At 48.3% G+C, this 22,590-nt stretch overlaps 1 protein-coding gene and 2 long non-coding RNA genes across 3 annotated transcripts; 1 reads left to right on the top strand and 2 right to left on the bottom strand.

Annotated features, from left to right (window-relative positions):
* Positions 1-7: 7 nt before the first annotated feature.
* Positions 8-18,574, bottom strand: PANK4 (pantothenate kinase 4 (inactive)). Its single transcript, XM_064397176.1, has 19 exons — positions 18,362-18,574; positions 15,770-15,852; positions 15,102-15,310; positions 13,490-13,673; positions 12,884-12,976; positions 11,604-11,757; positions 10,760-10,941; positions 9,319-9,400; positions 8,124-8,224; positions 7,318-7,473; positions 6,395-6,507; positions 5,800-5,887; positions 4,782-4,933; positions 4,307-4,362; positions 3,764-3,813; positions 2,479-2,586; positions 2,220-2,320; positions 1,744-1,812; positions 8-403 (listed from the first exon to the last, which is right to left on the bottom strand). The coding sequence occupies exons 1-19, from the start codon at positions 18,477-18,479 to the stop codon at positions 190-192; spliced, it is 2,313 nt and encodes a 770-aa protein (XP_064253246.1). The 5' UTR covers positions 18,480-18,574; the 3' UTR covers positions 8-189.
* Positions 18,366-22,554, top strand: LOC135285197 (uncharacterized). Its single transcript, XR_010350175.1, has 3 exons — positions 18,366-18,530; positions 21,022-21,495; positions 22,262-22,554. It is a non-coding gene; the product is annotated as an uncharacterized LOC135285197 (long non-coding RNA).
* LOC135285191 (uncharacterized) lies at positions 19,612-21,322 on the bottom strand. Its single transcript, XR_010350165.1, has 3 exons — positions 21,204-21,322; positions 20,965-21,100; positions 19,612-20,582 (listed from the first exon to the last, which is right to left on the bottom strand). It is a non-coding gene; the product is annotated as an uncharacterized LOC135285191 (long non-coding RNA).
* Positions 22,555-22,590: the final 36 nt, after the last annotated feature.

The following is a 22,590-nucleotide window of genomic DNA, read 5'->3' as shown; positions in this document are numbered from 1 at the left end:
CAATGAGTGATATACATATATATATTTGAGTGTGTAGACTATAGAGTGAATCATATTGTCGCTTTTAAAGTCACAAAAGCACAATATAAATACGGAATTTCCTGTGAACTCTTGTCCCTGTTGTAATAAAAATACATTCTTTACAGTTAAAGTAAAACTAGTGCAAGTCCATCAGCTGTGCCAGCTCCATCATTTACAGGGCACTTCGTACTTGAAGATGACGCTGAAGATTTTGCCCCCGAGGCGGTCGGCGAGCCACGAGTTCTTGATGACGGCCAGCTTGAGGCTCTCACACCTGAGCACGGCGTAGTAGTTGGTGTGGATGGCCCTGCCCATGCCCTCGATGACCACCAGGTCCGTCTGCCGCTCCCGCACCAGCACGGCCAGGCCCTGGTCCAGGCGGCTGCAACACAGCGCGGTCAGGGCGCTGCACTGCGGCCACACCGCGGCCACATCTGCAGCCACACCTCAGCTCCACCTGCAGCCACACCTTAGTTCCACCTGCAGCCACACCACGGCCACATCTGCAGCCACACCTCAGCTCCACCTGCAGCCACACCACGGCCACACCTCAGCCACATCCGCAGCCGCACCATGGCCACACCACAGCCACACCTCAGCCATATCTGCAGCCACAACTCAGCTCCACCTGCAACCATACTGCAGCCACATCACGGCCACACCACGGCCATATCTGCAGCCACACCTCAGCTCCACCTGCAGCCACACCATGGCCACATCTGCAGCCACACCACGGCCACACCTCAGCCACATCCGCAGCCGCATCATGGCCACACCACAGCCACACCACAGCCACACCTCGGCCACATCTGCAGCCACACCTCAGCTCCACCTGCAGCCACAACTCAGCCACACCACGGCCACATCACGGCCACACCACAGCCATATCTGCAGCCACACCACAGCCACACCTGCAGCCACAACTCAGCCACACCACAGCCACATCTGCGGCCACGTCACGGCCACACCTTAGCTCCATCTTCAGCCCCACTGCAGCCACACCTCAACTCCACCTGCAGCCACACTATGGCCACCCCTTGGCCACACCTCAGCTCCACCTGCAGCCACACCTTAGCTCCATCTTCAGCCCCACTGCAGCCACACCACGGTCACACCTTAGCCCAACCTGCAGCCTCACTTCGGCCACACCTGCAGCCACACCTTGGCCTCCCCTTGGCCATACTTCAACCCAACCTGCAGCCACCCCTCAGCTCCGCCTGCAGCCACACCACAGCCACACCTGCAGCTGCACCCCAGAGCTGCCCCAAGCTGCCTGCTGGGATTCTGCATGGAGTTACATGTGCCCACAAACAGCAGCACATGAAAGCCAAGGGGATGGATTGAAATGGTGTTTAAATGGACCCAAGTTGGGATTTTGACACAGGTAAGTTCTGTGTCCAATAGAGGAAATGATCAGAATAGGTTAAAGAAGGTGAAATGATGCTTCTATCCCAGAGGGTTTTGGCCACCTGCAGTATCTGACATCAGCCATAACCACAGCTCCTCACCCAGCTGTGTCCTGAACACAGACCCCTCACCAAGGGCCAACAGCTGTAAGGCCTGAGCAGTGTCACAGCTCTGTAAATCCACACTAACCACGTCCTGATGGGTGTGCAGAAGTGATTCCCAGTGGGAAGGGTGCCTGGGATGCTCCACAGCCACACCTCTGACCATCCTGCAGCTGAGGGACACAAACCACACACTGGCACTTTGCCCACATACCTCAGATCCAGGCACGGAGAACTGGAGCCCGTCTGAACCAACAGCAGCTTCTCATCCCTCAGTGCAGAGCTGTTTAAAAAGACAAAAATATTAAACAGCTGCTTCAGCAGGGCCTTGCACATCTGGGAATAAGGCAGAGAAGCAGGAATATTGAAGCCTCTTCTACAAAGGCTTCCTTTGCTGCAGGGGCTTCACCAGGAAACACAATGTTTCCTTGAGCATCCTCTCCTGGGGACACTCTGTGTGTGACATACATGGGTTTGCCTCTATTAACACAGAGAATTCCTGGCAGAGCAGCTGGAGTGCTTGTCAGGGAAGATACAAGAAATATAACTATGGGTGTACCAGAAAGACCCAATTTCTAAACTTTTCACTTTAACGAGAGCAAATGCTCTGCCTTGGGCTGAGAGATGAACAGTGAAATGCACAGGCAGGATCTGCTGTCCCCAGGGAGCTGTGACAGAGGAGGTGCTTACTGGATCACGGGGTCCATGGCCGCGATGCGCTCGGTGACAATCAGGGACTCGCTGTAGGTGACGTCGTTGAGGGCAGGGCCAGAGTTACAGGCCAAAATCACCTGGGGGGAAGGTGCCAGGAGAGGTCACACAGTCAGGCTCTGGCATTCCAGGCGCTTGGATTATTCCCAGTTTGGCAGAGGAGTGTCCTGCTGGTGGGCAGTGACACCTTCCTGCAGTTAGCAAAACTCCACAGGAATTGGCAAGGAAAAGCACTCACCTCTGTCCCTCTAGAAAGGAGCTCTCGGACAAAAGGAAAGACTCCTAAAATTATGTCTATCCCACTGTTATCTGCGAAAATTAAGGCACATTTATGAGGGGGACCCTCCTGCAAGAGAAAACCAATGCATTCAGGATGGAGCATCACTCACCTCAGGGAAGTTTGTTATTCACAGCTACTCCTCCAAAGCCCCACATTTTATACCCTCAAACACCTGAGCTTTGGGGTCTGGATTGCAGCAAACTCCCAGCACACACCAGTGACAAACAGGAGGAATGGGGCTCCCTGATGGTGTCTTTGCACAGGGGTTTAAAACAGTTATTATTTTAAAACACCCCTCATGTTCCTGTGCTGTGTTTGAGACAGGGCTCTCAAACTCCAGCAATAAAACCTCCACCTGCCAACTCAAGCCAGGCCTAACTCCAGAGTCAGGCTTTGATCCTGAACGCGCTGGGTGCCGGCTGGACCTACCTTGGAGGGCGTTTTAAGCCAGCCTGGTGCTGGCTGAACAGCATTCCCTTCTGCCAGGAAAGGGCAGCATGGACTGTGGGGGCAGTGACATCCTAAAATGAAAAGATAGTGCCTATTCTCCATTAACCTCTTCATTTGTTCTCAACCTGGTGTTATGAAACTTAGTTCATTCCAGTTCATACCAGCTAAAGAACTGAAAAATGCTTAATTCCTAATAAAAACTGACAGGACAGTGCCTGTAGTTCCCTAATTATCCCTGTTACACAAGATTAGCTGGTGCTTTGTTTTAGGATGGAGCATGTAATGATTTGCCATAGTCTGCTCATCCCCAACCTTTACACTGCCATTTTCAACAGAGAGATTTACACAAAGACACAAAAGCTTTTTAATTAATCTTAATTAAATGGTAAAAGAGATCACATGGGGAAAAAAAGCTTTGCTAATTGATAAGTTCATTACTTCCAGCAAGCTCCTACATTAATGCCAGTTTTAGCTTGGCTACTCAGGGGGAGGAACAACTCAAACACTACATTTGGCCCCAGGTTTTTAAATTCAGGGCTCTGAGTGTATGGAAATAAGAGCCCTGATAAGGAGAGGAGGCTCTGGGAGCAGCTGGGCTCCAGTGGGAATTCAGGGAAGCAGCTTGGGAAGTAACCACGTTTTAGACTAATTCCTTTACTCCTTTCTTTATGGTGAATTACTAGGATTTGTTTTGGGCTGTTTGAACAGAGTTCTGTTCAAACCCCGCAATTACCAAGGTGGTTTGATGATTAAGGTGGTTAATTAGTGGGTCTAGGGCCACCCAGGGTCATACCTTCAGTCGCTCCAGCCACTGGCTGTAGGAATCTTCCAACCAGGGACGTTCTGTGGCACAGACAGAGCAGTGTCAGCATTTCTTATCAGCAGCCACTACCTCTTATCAGCAGTCATTCTGCACATGCTACAAGCAGGAGGCTCATGCTGCACTCACTGAAGCACTGAAACATTTGAGCTCAGGTTTCCAGTGTTAAATGTGTAGGCTGACAGAGTTCCCCAGCTCTCTGTTATGGGAATGGCTCCATGACAGGAGGCCTGAAGTGGAATTGTCACCCTAAATCTCTGGAGTGGTGTGGGCTGGGTGTGGACCCCCCAGGACACTGATCCCTGGCAGGGACACAACAGTGAGTGACCATCTCTGTGTTTAAGGAGAGAGTCTGCAGGTTTAACTCCTTTGGAGCATTACCCAAACTCTGGGTCTGCATTCAGATAACCCTAACAACCCTAAATGATTCTCTGTCATCTGGGTACCAGAACCCCACAAACATTCCCACTCCATTCCCTCATTAACATCCAACCACCAGCAGGGATCTCCCCTTACCTTGGAGCTTTGACTTGGCTTCTTCAAACCCAAACTGTGGCTCAGACTCCAGAACACTGGGACAGGAGAGAGACAAAGGGCACAGTTCAACACCTCCATCTCACATCAGTGGAATTCAAACATTTCTTTAGCTGGGGCCCAGCAATTTTACTGCCCTGCTTATACTGGGGGTGTCTCTGGGTCCCAGAGATATATTTTGTGATCATGTTAAAAACAAAAGGCTCATCAGGACATTAAATCAGAGTTCTGATGCTAAAAGAAAACAGCCTCAGCAATGTAGAGATGTTTGGAAGCAGTAGGGTACAGGCAAAAAAGACATTTTTGGGTCTGCAAACCACCACGGAATGTAATTACTTAAACCAGCTGCAGGCTGTGCCAGTGGTGATGGGGAGATTAAGGAATTTTATTTTTTAGAAAAACCTACAACTGGACATTCTGTAGCTTAAAGGGTGCTGTTTAAGGATGTAACACCTACTCTGAGACTGCCTTTGCTCCCCAGTCAAAGACATTCCCTGCCAGAAGTCCTTTCACCAGTGCAAACTGCCTCTCCTCCCAGCCCAGGGAATCCAGGGACTCGATCACACTCTGGAAACACTTTAAGGCTATTCCATTTTCTTTCTGCTTTACCTGTAAGACAAACAGGAAACATTGGATTTACAGACCAACATTTCTTACCCAGCCCTGGCTGTCTCTGTCCCAATGCCACTTTTAAGCATCTCCTCTGTGTTTATGGCCTCTCATGGACCAATCAATTATTCAACGTGCTTAGGACCAAGGAAAAACTTTCCTGGGTTCTCACAAAAAGTGTAATGAGTGCCAGGAGATGATCTATAGCCCAAGAATTACTTTTCTTAGCAGATGTTTTAGTCCTTTCTCAGAGTGAAGGTACCACATGACAGTGAAGCCAGGGAGAATTTTCTCTGTATTTTGCAGAAATATGTCAACAGTCAGGAAAAGAGTCTTGGATCAGCACTAGCACTGTTGTTATTTATATGTCACACAAACAAGTGGTGAGGAAGGGACATACAGAAAGCTGTTTTTTGAGAAATAATGACTCAAATCTCCTCTCCCCAAACATTTCATGTCACAGAACAAAACACAGAGAGGAAACAGCTGCACAGTGGCAATGAATGTTTTTAAGAGCAGGAGGTTGTGCATTGTGCCCTCTCCAAATCTCACAAGTGACAAAAGCAGCTACAGAGGAGTGAATTAGAGCAGTGACAGCCTGGTGACAGTGTCTGGTGCCAGCCACTGCTCAGGAGCAGGGCTGGCACCAAGACTGGCTTCTCAGGGCTGTCAGAAAACTGAAGCTGGTGATCTTTTTGGTTATCGTTATCCTCACCAGGAGCCTGTTGAGGTGAAGGGGTTTATGTCCCATTCCCCAGGGCTGTTTCTCCTCCCAACCAGTGCAGGAACTGGTTCCTAATCTCTCCCCTCTGAGTCATGCATCACTTGAACAGTTTCAGAGTGTTGGAAAAGTGTCTTGAACTCACCTTGGAATAGGGATCTGGAAAACTGAACTCGTTCAAACAGTGTTCCCTTGTATCCAAGAGACTTCTGACTGTTAAGGTACCATATGCACTTTAGAAAGGGAGAAGGGGGAAAAAACAAATCAATTACTTCAAACAGAAAAAGTTGTTTTTCTCTCTGTTTCCACTGTAAGTCAGTCCTTCACATAAGCACTGAAGTTGCAAGACACAAGTGCTGAACCCTGGCTTTACAATAAGAATATTGAATCTACAATTAAGGTTATTTATTGTAGATTCAATAATCTTAAATCTACAATAAGATTATTTAAATACAGGGAGGGAATTATTAATTCAGAATTAACTTGCTGCTATTTTTAATAACACCATCCAAATTTTTAATAACAATTTTTCTGCCAAGATAGAATTTCACTGCTCAACTCCGAGACATGAAATCCAAAATCTCCGTGCAGAGGATCTGATGTTTGGCACAGAAACTTGCCTGAGCCTTCAGCCCACTTGGCTTTGTCTGCTCTGCTTCACAACCTGGTTAGCTTTTGATGGGCTTCCACTGCTCAACAGAAGCAGCAAGTGTTGCAAAAGGGAAAATAAAACCACTTACAAGGGCTGCTGCCTGAGTGTCTGGAGCTTATTCCAGTATTTCTGGCGGAATTTCTCAGCTCTCTCCTGTGCATCCACAGAGTCTGGCTGACTGGCTGCAGCTCGCTTTGCCACCTGGCAGAGGAAAGAAACAACACTGGAGTTACCAAATTAACTCTTCCTCCTTGTAATGGATGTGAGGTTCAGTCTGAGCAATAACCCCTCCATCTGCCTCCCTGTTCTGTGCCTGCAGCCTGGCTGCTCCCTCCCACACAGCACCTCCCAGCCTCCCTTCATTCCACACAGTATACAACAATTTTACTGGCTCTTTTCATCCCAAAAGAGTTAAAGTTGGTTTTCCAGACTGTACTGTCAGAAATTAAGCACAAGTTCTAACTGCTTAGAGGAGAGGAAAAAAAAACCAATGCTCATACACTAAAGGAGAAACAGCAGACATTGAATGGTGCACATCGACCCCTTGTGTTCTCTTTTTGTTTATTCCAGTGAACTGCCTGAATCAGCTTCAGTGCAGAAAAAAATAATTTGTGTCTGGTTCAATTGTGCTCTTCCCATGCAAAAGTGTCTGTGAGGCAGCAGGACTGCTCCCAGAGGAGGAACAACCCAAGGAGCTCTGGCCTTTGGTTGTGTAACTGTCCTGCTTGCAGCTCTGTACAGAGAGGTCCAAGTGCCATTGAAGAGAGAAATGCTTTGAAAACCCCTTTCAGGTGCTAAAAAAAGCACCACAAAAGAACATTTCTGCCTTTGAAGGGACCAAACCCTTCCTTAAGAGACTGGGACAATGCCAGGTGCCTCTTTACAGGGAAAGAGGGGCTGCACTTCCAGAGGTGCCACAGCAGGAACATCTTACAGGACAAACATGCTGCTCCACAGATTTGTTTCCTAAATACCTGTGTCACTCACACAGGACTGTTCTGTGACACTTACCCCATCCAGTGCCTCCTCAAAGCAGGTGAGCCAGTATTTTCTGGCCATGGCATCATCTGTGAGGTCAACAGTGTCTGGGATATAGGTGGAGGGGTCTTTCAGCAGTGGCAGGTTAACAAGTGGTCTCTCCAATCTGTCCATTTCCAGCATGTCAAACTAGGGCAGAAATGAAAGAGATGGATTAGAATGAACTAAGAAACTAATTCACAATTAACTAAATTAGCACAAGGGCTGCAGAAGTCCAGCCACTGTTAAGACTGACAGATTTGCAGACAATTACAGGTCATCACAAACAATCCAGTTCCCTCTGTGGATTATTTTATCCATGCCCACCCTATAGACAGAAATTATCCAGTGTGAAAACAATCCACTGTGGAATCAGAATTGCTGTACTGTCAGTGACTTTAAGAGATGACTGGGCTTGTGCTCTTCTGTCCAATCTTGTATTTGCCTTCTCACAGGAAGCAAATTAACACTGCTTAAAGATGCTTGAACATGAAATTCCAGATTCTAAGGTATTTCAGCTGCAGCAAAATCCAGCTGCTCCAGAGAAAGGGTGAGAGACAAACATTCTCCCCACTCTGGTGAAGGAGAGCAAGACAAAGTAGCAGGCAGTCTGTTTCATGAAACTTTCCATCCAACACCACACAGGACACGAGACAACACCACACCAGACACCAAACTGGTCACTTCTCTGGGAAGCAGGAGCCTCAAGGGCAAGCAGCAACCAGCTGGAGAATAATCACCTATGTCCAGGTCAGCACTGCTAAGAGAACACACACAGGGCTAGGAAAGACAGCACATACTGTACCACTCCGAGTTCTCTGCATGGGGTAAACATCAGGGGATGTGCTCATCAGCCCAGAACTCCCAGCATAATTCTCTCCCCAGCTGTACTGGTTTGGATCTAGAAAAGAGAAAGACACAGACACACATAATCTGAAAATAAAACTGAGAATACTCCTGTGAGTGAGTCTAGAGCCAGCATCCCTCTGAGCAGCTGCTGCACTACACAAGCCAGCTCCCCTTGTCTTTAAAAGCAAACAGAATTTTTCCCTCTAACCCCCAAAAGAGATATTTCAACCACTCAATGAATTACCTGCTCCAAGGAGCTTCAACCTGAATGAGACAAGAGACAATTTAAGCACTAAAATCATTATTTTTAACCCCATTTCCTTGTCATTAATCAGCATGCCTCCAAAGCACTATCACTGAGCATTTATTTCTAAATCTAGATCCATTATTAACAAAACAGTATTACAGAACTCTCAAAGCACAATGTAAGCTTCAGAGAAACACTGAAGTTATTTCCAGATTTGCTTTAAGTTTAATGAGCTCAGATGTACAGCACATGCTGCAGAAGCAATGTCTTTAATTCCTCAGTAGCTGGTTCCTTGCCCATCTCTATCAAATGGGCAGGAAAAGAATTCCATATCCATTTTTTGGAGGTGCATTTGATACTTGCTGAGTACCATTAGCAGCCTGTGGCTGTGCCACTGTAACCAATGCACTGCCTGGCTTCCCAGTACACCAACAGGGGAGAAGGAAAACTAAATAGGCAGAATTCCACCACAGCACCCTGGATCCAAGGGATCTGGACAGAAGGGTCTCCTCTGTGAGGCTTTTCACTCTCAACACAGTTTGGAGGTGCTGGTATTCCTCAGTACATTAAAGGAATTCAGAAGTGGCCTCTTAAAGAGGGGGAGGTTCTCCAAACCCACATTTCTCCAGCTGGATTTAGAGCTGTGACTGCTCTTTGTAGAAGTGCAGAGTAGAGGAGAGCCCAGTCCTGCTGCCTTCTCAGAGGTGAGCAGGAAATCCAGTGAGAAATTAAGATGTCCTTGCCAGAATGTATAAAACCAAAGCCCAGCATCTGTGTTTATTAGTGCCAAATGGATTTATTTAGGCAACAGCTTACATGCAGCCTCTTAAGAGAAACTTGGACAGTACACTGACATTTCAGAACACAGCATATACAGAACAGAGCAGTGCTGTACTTACTGTCTTGTTCAGCTCCTTTTAAAAATGCCCCAATGGCTCCCAGGTAGCCTTCATGTCTCAGGAACAATGCCTGAACCTCTCCCTGCCACAATATGAAACATTGCAATTGGATGGTCCCTGAGGGCTAACACTTTGTCACTAGTTTCACACTTTAATTTAATAGAAACAACTAGAAGATGGTAATAGGCATTTGTGCTACATTCTCACACATTCAGCAACTTTTATGGTGCTTCTGGAACAGCTCAGGGAGGAACTGCTCACACACATCATTCCCCAGTTCTCACACAGCTGGAAAACACCCATGCACCAGAGGTGTGTGCTCTATGGCCTACCCTGGGAAACACCACTGCATCATTCCATGAATATTCAACTCCTCTTGCTTCAACAGGCTGGAAATGCAAGGGCATGGGATTGCCAAGGTGAGTGTGTGCCACTGCAGCAACACCTTTGGGACACTGCTCCTTGTCTTTGTTTCATTGCACTGCTCTTCAACGCCACACAGACACTGGGTATCACCACAGGCAAGCATTCCCCCATCCAAATAATTCAATTATTAATGCAAAATTCAGGAATGCTGGGGAGGAGAAGCCTCCATCCTCACAGCAGGGCCACTCAGCTTTCCCAGGCTGGGTGAGACATGGCCTTTTCCAAGGAATTCAGCAGTGACTGTGGGAACAGCTCACCCTGAGGGCAGCTCCAGCTCACAGGGAGATTTGGATTTGAGTCCCTGGCAAAGTGTCTCTTACAACAACCTAAAGCTGCAGTTTTGCAATAGCTTTCTTGGAACAGAAAGGGACAACAATGGCGAAATAAAGAGGGGAAAAGGCAGCACACAGGAGTCTCTTGCACTGAGATGAGAAAAAATTAGTGTCATCTACTCTATAAAATTCCCAAAGTGCAGGACTAATCTACCTGGAACAACCATTAACAAGCTTGTGGATTGGACCTTTTTCCTAGTCAAAAATCTTCAGTATTTTCCACAGCTTCAAAACCTGCAAAGAACTTCAGCTTGGTTGATTTGAGGTTTGATTTTCTCTTTAGTAACAAAACCCCACTGATGCCAACTGTCTCAGCAGAACAACCCCACACTGCATGGCTTGGGGGTGGAAAGATGCAAATCAGCAAGAGGAATTGAATAATGATGGTGACTATCTAAGAATACAGTGGAAACTCATTACTTGGAGCTACAAGACAGACTGTCAATCAAAAAGTAATAATAGAAAGAGAGAGAGGGAGGTAGGGAGAGAGAAGAAAGGCCAGACACAACTCCCAGACATTTCACATTGATTTCACCCCTCCCAACACATCCCTGCCTTACCTACCTAAGGAGCAGCATTCTAAGCTTTACTTCATGTGCAAATTAATTTATTAATGTACCCCAACAGCCTAGAAAAATACCTAAAATGTGGCTTTGCTGCAGGGAAGCCTGTGTTTTGCTTACCTTGGAGAAGAAGTTGATGCTGTAGGTGATTGTGCGCATGGTGACGGGGTGGCCCCGGATAAAAAACCCTCCAAAATAGATTTTATCCAGGTTGTGCAGTTTGGCATAGAGGCAGGCCAGCTGCCCAATGTCATTGCTGATCATGTGGAGCAAACTTTTGGCCATATCTTCTTTGGAAAACTCTGGAAGGGAAGGAAGAGTAAAGCAAATGACACACAGATTGAGGGAGCTTCAGTGGACTGTGCTTTTCTAACTGAACCTGCAGCTGGGGAAAGAAAAATCCAGGCTTGGAGCAGTTTTCCTGACATGTGGAGAATTAAAAAAAACCTCACATATATAATGCACTTCTAACAAGGAGGAGTGTGATTTGATTAAAGATATCAGGGAAAAAAAACCCTCACTAAGCCTATGTGAAAGATTTCTTGCAAAAACACTTCCTGGATGGCAGGAATCCATTTCTTCTCTCTAGGAACCACGGGTGAGGTTTCATCCACCCCTCCTGGCCTGAGATGCACTGCAAGTATTTCATTAAGACACTGCAAATTGCAACAAATCACTGCCAAAGGGCCTTTCTAGAGCCCAGAAAGCCACATCTATTTCCCACAGGAATGAATTAACCCCACACAACTGTTTTTTAATTTTCCCTTGGCTTAGGCAATCCCAAACTGAAAATTTAAATGTCTGTTTATAAAGCAGTACTGCATAATATTTTTAATCAATATTTTGCAGGCAAAATACAAGATCATGAAAGAAGCTGGTGATTATTTTCAGCTCTACTTGTAAAAAGTATAAAGTTATTCCCAAGAGCCAGAGATGTTTGGGTAGATGTTTTTTATCCCAGTACCTTTGTCTGCTGTGGTGGACTTCCCAAAGCTGCTGGCAATGAGATTGCCACTGAGCCCCAGGGTCTGGTAGGCACCTCCATACACGTCCTTGACCAGCATGTCCACGTTGGTGTGCTGGCCCTTGGAGGCCAGCTGCAGCAATTCATCAAATTTCTGAGGGTGAGAAGCACAGTTAGCACAGCTGACCTGAGCCAGAGTTCTGCAGCATCTTTACTGACCAAAACCAGCCTTAGAATTAACCCTGCCAGCCAAAGACAGGCTATTTCTAATTACAAGGATGCATCCAGAGTGATTAAACAGATCTCAAGTGGAGCTCCTTTAAAGATGAACACCACAGTCAATCTCTTTCTTATCTGCAGATATTTTGTTGAATTTCCCCTGAAAACTAGGGTGGGACAGCACATATAAAACATTCAGAGGCCTCATGGCATCTCTTATCTTGGAAGTCAGAAACACAGGAACTAAGAGGAAACAATTTTGTCTTCCTGAAGCTCAATAAAAGAGATGTTTGAGAAAAAAGTCTGTGTGCCTTTACTGTCCCTAAAATTAAACTTGCAGGCAAGCTCCCAATACTTAATTTATAACCCTGTTAACTTGAATTTCTTCTACAAAACCAAGAGAGAATTAAGAGCAGGCACTGTCATGTTCTAAGATTTCTCCTTTAGGAGCATCAAACCAAAAGCACAGCCCAGGCTGTGCCCTCCCTTTGACATTTTCTTATCTGGTGCATTTGTAACTCTAGCTTTTCCTACACTGCTGACATTTAGGACACTCATTTGAGCCAGGTGGTTCTTTGGGAAGCCCAGCATGATGTCAGAGCAGGACTAAGTCAGGCCTTGCTCATCAGCCCAAGATTTAAACTTGCATTGGCAACCAAGGAACCAACCACGAGGCAAAATTTCTCCTCTCAGTTCCCAGACATTCTGCAGCAATTGTGTGCTCCCTGCTTTCTTCTGCAGACAGTACTGCAGGAACTGGGCTGGCATTTGAAGTTGTAAAGAGAATAAAAAATTACCAGGCCACTTTGAGGAGGCTCTTGTCCATCACTTGCCCTTGAGCCCCTAAAGGATTGCTACTGGTCACAATGAGCATCTTCTAATTCTTGTCCCTGTATTCCACCAGTATCTTTTTCCATGTAAACCTTCCTTTTATGCATCAGAAGTGTCAAAAATATGAACACAAGTGCAGGACTCAGCCTTCTTACCTAACACTCCAACATTTCAGGCTTCCTCACAGCATTTAATTTAATCCCACACCCTTAAAAGGGACACTTGGGTACCTTTGTTTTGGTGAGCAGAGCTCCAAGACCCCAGAAGGTTCCACCTCCAATTGAGCTGCCCCCAATCCACTCAAATTTGTCTTCTGTTTCTACCTGTGAGTCAAACAAGGCAGATTTATTTAGAAAGTCCTTTTATAATGTTGAACACAGACTTAAATGTCAGAGTGTGCAGGGTTTTGGAAAAGTGGAATCAGTGGAGATGGAATCTTTCCACTGTGGAAGTGGCAGGTGAGAAGGGCACAATGCAAATACACCACAAGCAATTTTGGAAATCTTTGTATTTAATTCTTGACAAATAATGCTAAATATAGACATTAAACTTGGTCTCTTCAACAGTGTGATAAACCAAACAAAAATCACTTTGATCTGACAACCTTTGCTCTCATTGGGTAATCACTTCTCTAAACATCAAATTAAATGTAATTTTTAAAAATGTAGTGAATTGAAAAGCATTCATAACTCTGCAATTAATAAACTTTTTAAAAGGCCCAGTTTAATTTTTAAACCTCACATTACCCAAAAAGAAACAAGTACAAATCTGAACCAGTAAGAGATTTCAGATCACCTTTATCAAATCTCCAGCAAAGCATTTTGGCCACCACTCACCTTCACTATGGAGACCCCTGAGCCAATGTTCACCAGCAAATAAGGGAAAATGTTGGGGTGGTTTGTCTGGAACCTGAATTCTGTGTCTGAATCCTTCTGGTAAGCAAACACCTCGTGGGGGATGTTCCTCAGCACAAAGTTGCATCCCTTAATTAAACAGGTCATTACATCTTCCTTATCAACTCTGAAGGAGAGGAAAAAGCCTTAAATAAATGTCCCAGCCATGCTGATAAGCCAGTTTGCTTTTGGAGCAGGAGTTTGCACAGACTTTGCAGAGGGGAATTTTCACACAACATGGCACAAGCCCAGCTCTGGTGGAAACATGAAACCTCCATCTGCACATGGGCTCCCCTCCCATGCCAGAAGTCCAGGCTGGAGTTCTGTTACACAGTAACTTTAATCATGTTGTCATTAAAAATAATCCTGTTTGCTTGTTTACATTGCTCTTTTCCTGTCCTGCTCCTTTCATGGTCTGTGCACTCCTGCCACAAAGTAGGTCAGGAGGCTTAGCTGGAAATTAACCTCAGAAAACAATTTCCCAACATGGAATAATTGTCTGTTGCTCTTCCCCTGCCTCCTAATAAAGCACAAAAGAGCCCCTCAACATTTCAGCACTTGTTTATGACAGATTCAAGGGGCTGGGAGGAGCCTACAAGTGGGATTAGCAAACACAGAAAAAAAGACTTCCATAAGAGTAGCAGGATTCACAACAGGATATCCCCAGTGTGGAGTCTGGAATGGGATACAAAACTTAGGAAAGATGATTGATAAGTCAGCTAACACTTCTGTGAACTTCTGTGCCTCTGTAGTGTTACTGATTTAAGGAAATTCTTACAGGAAATATCCTGAGGTTTGTTGGGAAAACATAAACCAGGCACAAACTCATCTCAGCCACTACAGAATGATTTGTGTGTTCCACGGTGGAGAAGCTGCTCTGGGTTTGGAGCTGGAGAAAAACTGAGCATGTCAGAACCAAATAAAAACCTAAACCAGGTGCACCACATGAGATAAGAGGGGAAAGTGCCTTCTTATCTTGATTAATTGATCTTTAGTAACAGCCAATAAGGTACTAAAGAGGGCTGGTGTGAAATAAACAGATAACAGAGCCCAGCTTATCAGCAGAAATAAGTAATTTGCAAAGAGGGTGTAAAAGATGAGCACAGGGCCTCAGGGGTTGAGGAATCTACCCCACAGATCACACAGGAGAGGTGCCTTGAAGCTCTCCCCAGTGATGTTTAATATTGGGGTAAATGAATGTTTTTCTACACTTAACAGCATAGAAAGTGTGAATTTATAGCACCTCCATCTGTGGCTTTGATGGCTTTTGTCTCTGTATTGATAAGATGGCCTTTGATGACATCTAGGCAGGTTTCAGGGTAAGCATTTTAGTATTTGGTGTTTGATAAGGGTGCTTGAACAGGAAATTTATGAGGCTGTAAATTCATGGGGCTGCCCTTTGTTCTCCTGCAAGGCTTTGCACGAAGTTTAGGTAGGAGCTGTACAAGAAATGACTGTCACATGAATTACCTCTGAGCATGCCCAGGAAAATGACAAAAGCTTTTGGAGTAGGTGTAAGTTAATTCTTGACAGAAGAAAAAGCAGTTCCACTTACTTCAACCCCAGCTTCTTCTCAATAAGGTCTTTGAATTTATAGGCACCACCACCTGTGGCTTTGATGACTTTTGTCTCTGTATTGACAAGATGGTCTTTGATGAAATCTAGGCAGGTTTCAATGTAAGTGTTTTCAAATTTAATGAAGTGAAGTCGAGCTGTAATCTCCTCCTGGACAGATATTTCATACAAAGGTTCATTGTCTATGTCCTTTAAAAGAGAAAAGGATTTCTTAGAGAACATTCTTGCAGAAACAAGGTTAAATGCTGAACTACTGAACATCAATACTTGGGCTTTTCTTGCCCTTGAAACTGTGTTAATGCCATTACACATAACACCTCAAGCTATGTCAAAGGAGAATAGAGTTTCACAGCCTTAATTCTCCTTAAGCTGAGATAATCAATTCTCCCATGCAGCTGATGTGCAGGAAATCCCTCTGCATGAGGAATCTTATGTCTGCACAGGAGCAGGGTATTTTTACAAAAGTACCACACTTACTGTCTGGAAAATAAACATTTCAAACAGTACCTGGCAATACAAACACTCCCCAAAAAGTTTTATATAGAACAAGTTATTGGATGTGTTTGGGTACAATTTCTGTTCTACCCAGTCCAGAACCTCACTCCTGTGAGTCAATCCCATGCAGCTGATCCCTGATGGAATTCTCACCTTTCCAGAATGATCAAAGGATCTCACTCTTGCCACTTTGTGCTGTACAGTTGAGTAATAAGCCAACTTGGTTAATGAACCACCTGTTCATGAAGAGATGATAAGTTATGATTAATGGTTCACCCTGGAGCAAACAACAGAACTTATGTTTAGGTTGGTTCTCCAAGTTTCCTCAGTTAAAGCCAGAGAAAATTAATGAGAATACAGAAAGAACCTTTGTAGAGGAACTGCTTGGCCTGGTTAACCCCCAGAGCATCACAGGAGGGAAAAGCTCCCTAAATTCAGTTTGTGCCTGACTGATGTATGACGAGGATGAGCAGTGGAAATTCTTAATTAGCCAGGCCAGCACCTGTACTGCTGTTATTCACCTTGTTTGAAAACTTCATGAAACCCCCCAAATCTGTGCCAGGATTTTCTCAGCTGGTTTGCCACCACTGAGCAATGCCCCCCATGTGCACAGAGTGTTTCAGCAGCAACACCTAAATAATATTCTTATCCTGCTTTTAGGGACAAATCTGCAAACTCACGGCTGGTTAGAAAATGACCCTTTGTACTGAGTAATTATTTTGCAAGGTCTTGGCTTTGGGCTAAAGAATGCCCAGAGTGATGTTTCTCAAGCACACAGCAGTTGGAGATGTTAGCAACGTGCAAGTCTGAGCAGAGCAACCTCATCACCCCCTTCAGGCCTCCAGTCTGCTCATGGCAATAAAACTTTCAACTCTCCCCTTGAAAAAGAATTCAACCCCTTGCCCTGTCTTTGCATCTGACCTGCAAAAGTGGATTTCTGGGGTTACACTGAATAACTTCAATGTTTTCCACCACAGTGCTCCAGGTCTGAGGGTAACTGTGATCCACTACTGGGTTAACATTAAAGTCCTGAAAGTAAATAAAAACCTGGCAAGGTTAGATCCTAAATAATGGCTAAAGTCACTGGCACTGCACCAAGAAATGAAGCAGCAGAGGTGAAAGATACTGTCAGCTCTTCCACAGTGCTCAGACATTTTTGTTAGGAAAATATTTGCAACCTGTAGGAGAAAAACAGGCAGTTTACTCCAGGAAAATCTAAGTGAGGTCAACACAGAGTGACCATGGACAGACATTTAGAGTAACAAAGCAATAAAGCTTCCCTGACCTTGGATCTGATGTCAGTGTCCCAGGCAGTGCTTTGAAGTTTCTGGTAAACAAAACCCACGGTCTGTTCTGCTAAAAGGTGAAGGTTTGCACAGTTTTTATGGGAAAGTTTCCCTCCACAGCTCCAAACTGAGGCTCAGTGCTGCAATGTCACGTTCTTTACACCGACAATGTCACAGGGGCTGCAGGAATTCCCCGCCAGACCCGCGGGATGCAGAGCCATGCTTTGTGCATTATCCCCTTCCTCTCCCACTTTTTAAAGACTTAAATCCATTCAGAACACCAGCTGAGATGTGTAACTAGGTTTTATAACTAATCCCACGACTCTAATTCCGAGCTGACCCGCGCCAAGGGCCAGCTCCAGCTGTTATTTTCACAGGCATGGAACCAGCAGCTCCTGAGGGGCTGAAGGGACACGACAACATTTTCTGTTACGCTGCAGGTTTTCTCCCTGCTGTCCCTGAGTCTCCAACATAGCAGTGTTCACCTGAGCAGTAACAGCTTGCTTTTCTTTTCCCTGGCTCTTCTCCTAAAAAGTTCCGCCGATTTCGAGACGGTAAAAGGGAAGGAAAATGCGTGAAATGGCACTTGTGGCTTAGTGGGTGTCCACAGAACGACTGCTGAGAAACCTGCACGGGAGGGACTGGAACAGGCTCAGCCTGTCCCCACACTGTTCCCGGCTGTGGTGCCCAGGTGTCACCCTGTGTGTCACCCTGTGTGTCACCCTGCCGTGTGTCACCTCGGGGAAATGGCCAGTGTCGGCTGCTGGCACAGGGCAGCGGGGGTTTTGGGGGTCACTGAGGCAGCAGTGACAGACCCCGCCACACGCCAAGCCCCGCAGCCGCCCTGCCCTGCGCGGGCAGTGCCACAGCCGCCGTCCCCGGCGCTTTTTGCTTCTTCCAGGCCGGTTTTGGGAGCCGGAGGAGCGGCCGCAGCATCCCGCGGGCCGCGGCCTGGTCCGGGGGGCGGCCGAGGGGCTCCGCACTCGGTGCTGGCGCACTGGGGCAGGGCCCGGCGCGCTCTGAGGAGGGGCAGCCGATGCTCCCCAGCCCCGCCGCCCCCCGGCCGGACCGGCCGAGCCTCCCGGGCTCTCCCCCGTCCCTCTTTGGCCGCCAAGGGCAGCCCGGACCGGGCCACCCCGCCCGGCTCCCCGCGGCCCGTTACCCGCGCGCGGCCCACCGGGACATGTAGTGCCGCTCCTCGCCCGCGCCGCGCCGGCACCCGGCGGCGGGACTACAACTCCCGGCGTGCCCCGCGCCGCCCCCCATACCGCGCAACCCGCTGGGAGCTGTAGTGAGCCCGCGCCCACCCGCGCTGGCTCGTGCGTCGCGGGGGACTACATTTCCCAGCGTGCCGCGCGCCCGCCCTGCCCGGCCCCCCGCGGGCCCCCTCAGCGGGGCCGGGCCGCTGCCCGTTCCCCACCGCCGCCCCCTCCCCGCAAGTCCCCCCCCGCCCGGTTACCGATGTCTATGGCGAAGCGCTTGGCGTTCTCCAGGTTGCGGAAGATCTCGTCGGGCGGGAGGGTGATGCTCTTGTCCAGGCTGCCGTGACCGCTGCCGCGCCCGCCCCGCTCCGCCATTTTGAACGCGACCCGCTCCCTCCCTCACCCCGGCCTCATCGGCATGCAAATGTATGCGCATAAATCTGCATGCGAACGAGCGGAGGCGCGGGGAATCGGGCGGGGAGCGCGCGCGGGCCCCGCCCACCGGCGGGGGCGGGGCCTGAGCCTGAGGGAGTCCGCGGTGAGGGGGGGACAGTGAGACCCCAGGGGGAACAAACAGGGGAGAGAACGGGGGCACAGCCCGGGGAGAACGGGGGCACAGCCCGGGGAGGGGTCGGTGAGACCCCGGGGAGAACGAGGGGACAGCCCGGGGAGGGGTCGGTGACACCCCGGAGCCGGGGGTTGGAGAGAAATCCCGGCGAGGGCAGAGAGATCCCCGAGGAAAACTGGGAGAGAACGGGCTGAGAGACCCTCAGGGGAAATTATAGGGGGACCCCAGGGAGGGAGCGATGAGACCCCCGGGGGCAGCGTGGGGGGGACAAGGACAGAGCCCTGGTGGGGTCGATGGGACCCTGGGGGAGGAAATTGGGGGAAAAGGGGGGAGAGACCCCCGGGAAGGACTGGGGAGAACAGGCAGAGAAATCCCCGGGAAAATTAAGAGAAAATGGGCAGAGAAACCCCCAGGAAGGGCAGAGACCCCCGAGGGGAACTGGGGGGGAATGGGCAGAGCCCCCCAGGGGGATCCCCAGAAGTTCACGGGGGTCCAGGACAGCCCCACGTTTGTCCCCTGTAGCCAAACCCCTGAATTTTAACCCCCCCGTGTGTGTCCGAGTGTTTTGTGACCCGGACACATCCCCAGGAATGTGAGTTTGTGCCTTGGAAAACTTTATCTCTTAATTAAAAGTACTTTCTGTGTTTGGTGTCCCTGCCTGTTGGAGTTAGGTGATATTTAAGGTCCTTCCCAACCAAACCATTCCATGATTTTTTTCACCCTTGCAGTGACCTTTCTTGGCTCTGAATTCCCAGAGAATTGGCTGTTCGGGCGTGCTGTTATTTTTGTCTCCCATTGAGAGGGCTGGGGTTTGATATTCCCGATGGGAAATTTGGTGTTAAATCTGAATATCCCTGCTTTCACTGGAATCTGCCTCATGTCAGTGGACCACAGGGAAACCAGCTGTAAAAACTACTTAAAAAAAAGAATTACTTTGGATCGGTTAAGCAGATTTTTATTTATTTTTGACCGTTAAAAGTTTCTGCAATTTCTGACTTTCAAGATAACTCTGGCACAGGTCATACATTGGTGCAGCTTGCACAGAACACATCAAAACATCCTCCAAGGACAGTAACAAATTCCCATTTTCCCCTGGCAAAAGGGTACCAGAAACTAAATATAATTTATACACCCGCCTTTCATGAAAGACTTAGATAAATATTTCTTCTATAATGGGCAGCACAGCTGTAACTTTCAGTCCTATAAGGACACCAAAACGAGCCCCGTGCCTTTACAAAAGGCACACACGCATCCTGAACCTCACAAAAAGTGAGCAAGACATCCCGAGGAATTTCCTCTACACACTTTGGGATATGGTTTAACCATTCTCAGAGCGTGCTCGGTACAGACTATAAATATTATAGATTAGATTATAAATATTATAGAACCCCTCGTGGCACCGCGGGAAAGGCCAGACTCCCAAATGTGTCTGGCGTGACACATCCCAGCTTGCCCTGGGAGGAAAAGGAAAGGGGGAAAGGCTTTTTTTGGGAATTCTGACCGTCCCAGGGGTTCCAGCTTTCCCAGCAGAGCTACAAGGAGCCCTGCAGCCCTCCCACGGGAGGATACAGCTCACATTCCCTCGGAACAACTTTCTCCCCACGCGGTGGGATGGATGGCTGTGAGAAGGGCAGCTCGCATCCGTGCAGAGGGGGAACATCCTTCCCTGCTGGGGAGAGGAGCGGGGCCGACTGCTGCAGCAAGCCACGGCCTCCTCTGGAACTCGGAAAACGTCCAAAAATCGAGGAATGCTCACATGCCGGGCTCGGCATCGCTGCGGCGCCACTGGTTCTGCCCGGGGCTGGCGGCTGGAGGTGGGGGTGAGGGACAAGAGGAGTCCCCAGGTGCCACCCGTGAGCTCAGCGTGCCCGTGGAAGGGGATGGGAACTGAGCCCGTCAGGATCATCCTGCTGCGGGGCAGGAGAGGAGAAATGGGTTACACGGGAGTGTCACACGGCCGGAGCTTTTCCCAGAGGAAAAGGCAGCGAGAGGGCTGGGATGGGATGGGATGGGATGGGATGAGATGGGATGGGATGGGATGGGATGGGATGGGATGGGATGGGATGGGATGGGATGGGATGGGATGGGATGGGATGGGATGGGAAGGGATTGGGGATGGGATTGGGGATGGGATGGGATGGGATGGGATAGGATAGGATAGGATGGGATGGGATGGGAAGGGATTGGGGATGGGATGGGAAGGGATTGGGGATGGGATGGGAAGGGATTGGGGATGGCATGGCATGGCATGGCATGGCATGGCATGGATGGGATGCAATGGGCAGCACTCACCTGGCCCGTATCCCGGCTCGCTCACAGCCATCCCCCCACGATTTCTCCTTTCCCCAGCTCGGAGTTGGGCTGGTGCCTCGGAAATCCCTTCTCCAGTCAGTCCCAGCTGCTGTAAATCCCCCCCGGGGTTCCCGAGCTGTAACACAGAAGGGAAGGTGAGGCAAGGTGGGCAGCGAGGCTCCCCCTCCCCAGCTCTCAGCCCGCAGAGGCGCTGCCCTTCCCGGCTCTCAGGTACTCACTCTGCGCTTCCCTCCGGCCCGTGGGATGCCGTCCTGCTTTGGGGCAGATGTCCAGGGAGAGAGCAGCGTCATCCCAAGGGCTGCTCCCAGCTCCGAGTGGGGCAGGCAGCCGGGATCTGCCCTATTTATACGCAGGAGCCGCATTACAAAAGTCTGGGTCCGCAGCGAGCCGGAGTTTCCCACAGTCGCCAGCCAATCCATGCGTGCCCGGGACAATGGGAAAGCATCCATTACAGCATGGCAAATTGACTGTGAATCGCCTGGGGATAATACCCCGCTCCCAAAGGAGCAGGTGGGCCGGGGGGTGTGGGACACAATAGGGTTTGGCATCGCGGCGCTGGGCAGGGGACGTGGGAAAGCGTTGGCCGTCATTATCACCCGGCTTCTGCCTGATGTTGGGAGCCGCAGCATCTCAACGTGCTGCCTTTTCCCAGGCCGGGTTGAAATGAAGCACGGGAGACTGATCCCAGGAAGAGATAATGCTCTGCGCCCCAAAGAGAGGTTGAAAAGGGAAAGATGCAGAATTAGAGGGACTAAACCCTTTCATTGACATTAAACCGTGCTTAGATGAATACAGTACCAGATAATTTTCAGGCAACGAGGGATTAAAATCGAGGGAAGAGCTCTTCAAACAGTTAGCTTGAAATATTTTCCTCTCTATTGTTTAAAGTCCCTCTGTAAATTATACCCAGAGCTCTTCCTTGCTTTTGTTTGGGTAATCTGGGCTTTCCTACGGCAGCCCGTGGCATGTTGTGATTGTGATGTCTTTCCCAAACACGTCCTGTTTAATTTCATGCCACTTTGTAAATGCCTCACCGTTCCTGAGTCTCCACCTAAATATATTTCCCGTTTACAGACATCTGAGAGGGAGTGAAAAGCCAATTCCTGACTATTATTTTGCTATATTTTGCCATTTTCAGGATGTGCCACAGGTGTGAGGCCCTCCTGTGACTCTGCTCAGTCTTGGGATTTCTCACCTCTGTAATGAAGGAGAAAGGACCAGGCAGGATCCTGGACTGGAGCTGCCTTGGAGCAATATTTATTTATTTTTTTTCCAGGCTGTTTTAAGCTGCCAGCTCAGATCTGCTGCCCCCTTCCAGCACAACCCCGTACAAACCCAGTCACGTTCAGGATCTGCCAGTCAGATATGGGAGGCCTCACGCAGTTTTTGAATATCTGTTTCTTACAACTACAACACTGATGGAAAACCTGCTTATTTCTTGTGTCTGCCTTTCAAAATCAGACAGGAAACCTCTGATTTAATAATGAGCATCCCTCCCCTGTGTCTGTGGATACCTGGAGAGCAAAGTGTCCCATCACATAGAGAATAAAAAGCTATAATTCTGCTAAAGATGATCCTGTAATCCATTATTAACCTGAAGATTTT

Source organism: Passer domesticus, chromosome 22 (genome assembly GCF_036417665.1).
Source record: "Passer domesticus isolate bPasDom1 chromosome 22, bPasDom1.hap1, whole genome shotgun sequence".
Classification (NCBI taxonomy): domain Eukaryota; kingdom Metazoa; phylum Chordata; class Aves; order Passeriformes; family Passeridae; genus Passer; species Passer domesticus.
This window is presented reverse-complemented; position numbering and strand designations above follow the sequence as displayed.

Excerpts from the sequence above, each read along its gene's own strand:
- PANK4 (XM_064397176.1), bottom strand. The coding sequence starts at position 18,479 with ATGGCGGAGCGGGGCGGGCGCGGCAGCGGTCACGGCAGCCTGGACAAG. Across the intron at positions 9,401-10,759 it reads GCATCAACTTCTTCTCCAAG|GGAGAGGTTCAGGCATTGTT; the intron begins GTAAGCAAAACA and ends ATATTGTGGCAG. Across the intron at positions 7,474-8,123 it reads AGAGAACTCGGAGTGGTACA|TTTGACATGCTGGAAATGGA; the intron begins GTATGTGCTGTC and ends TTTCTGCCCTAG.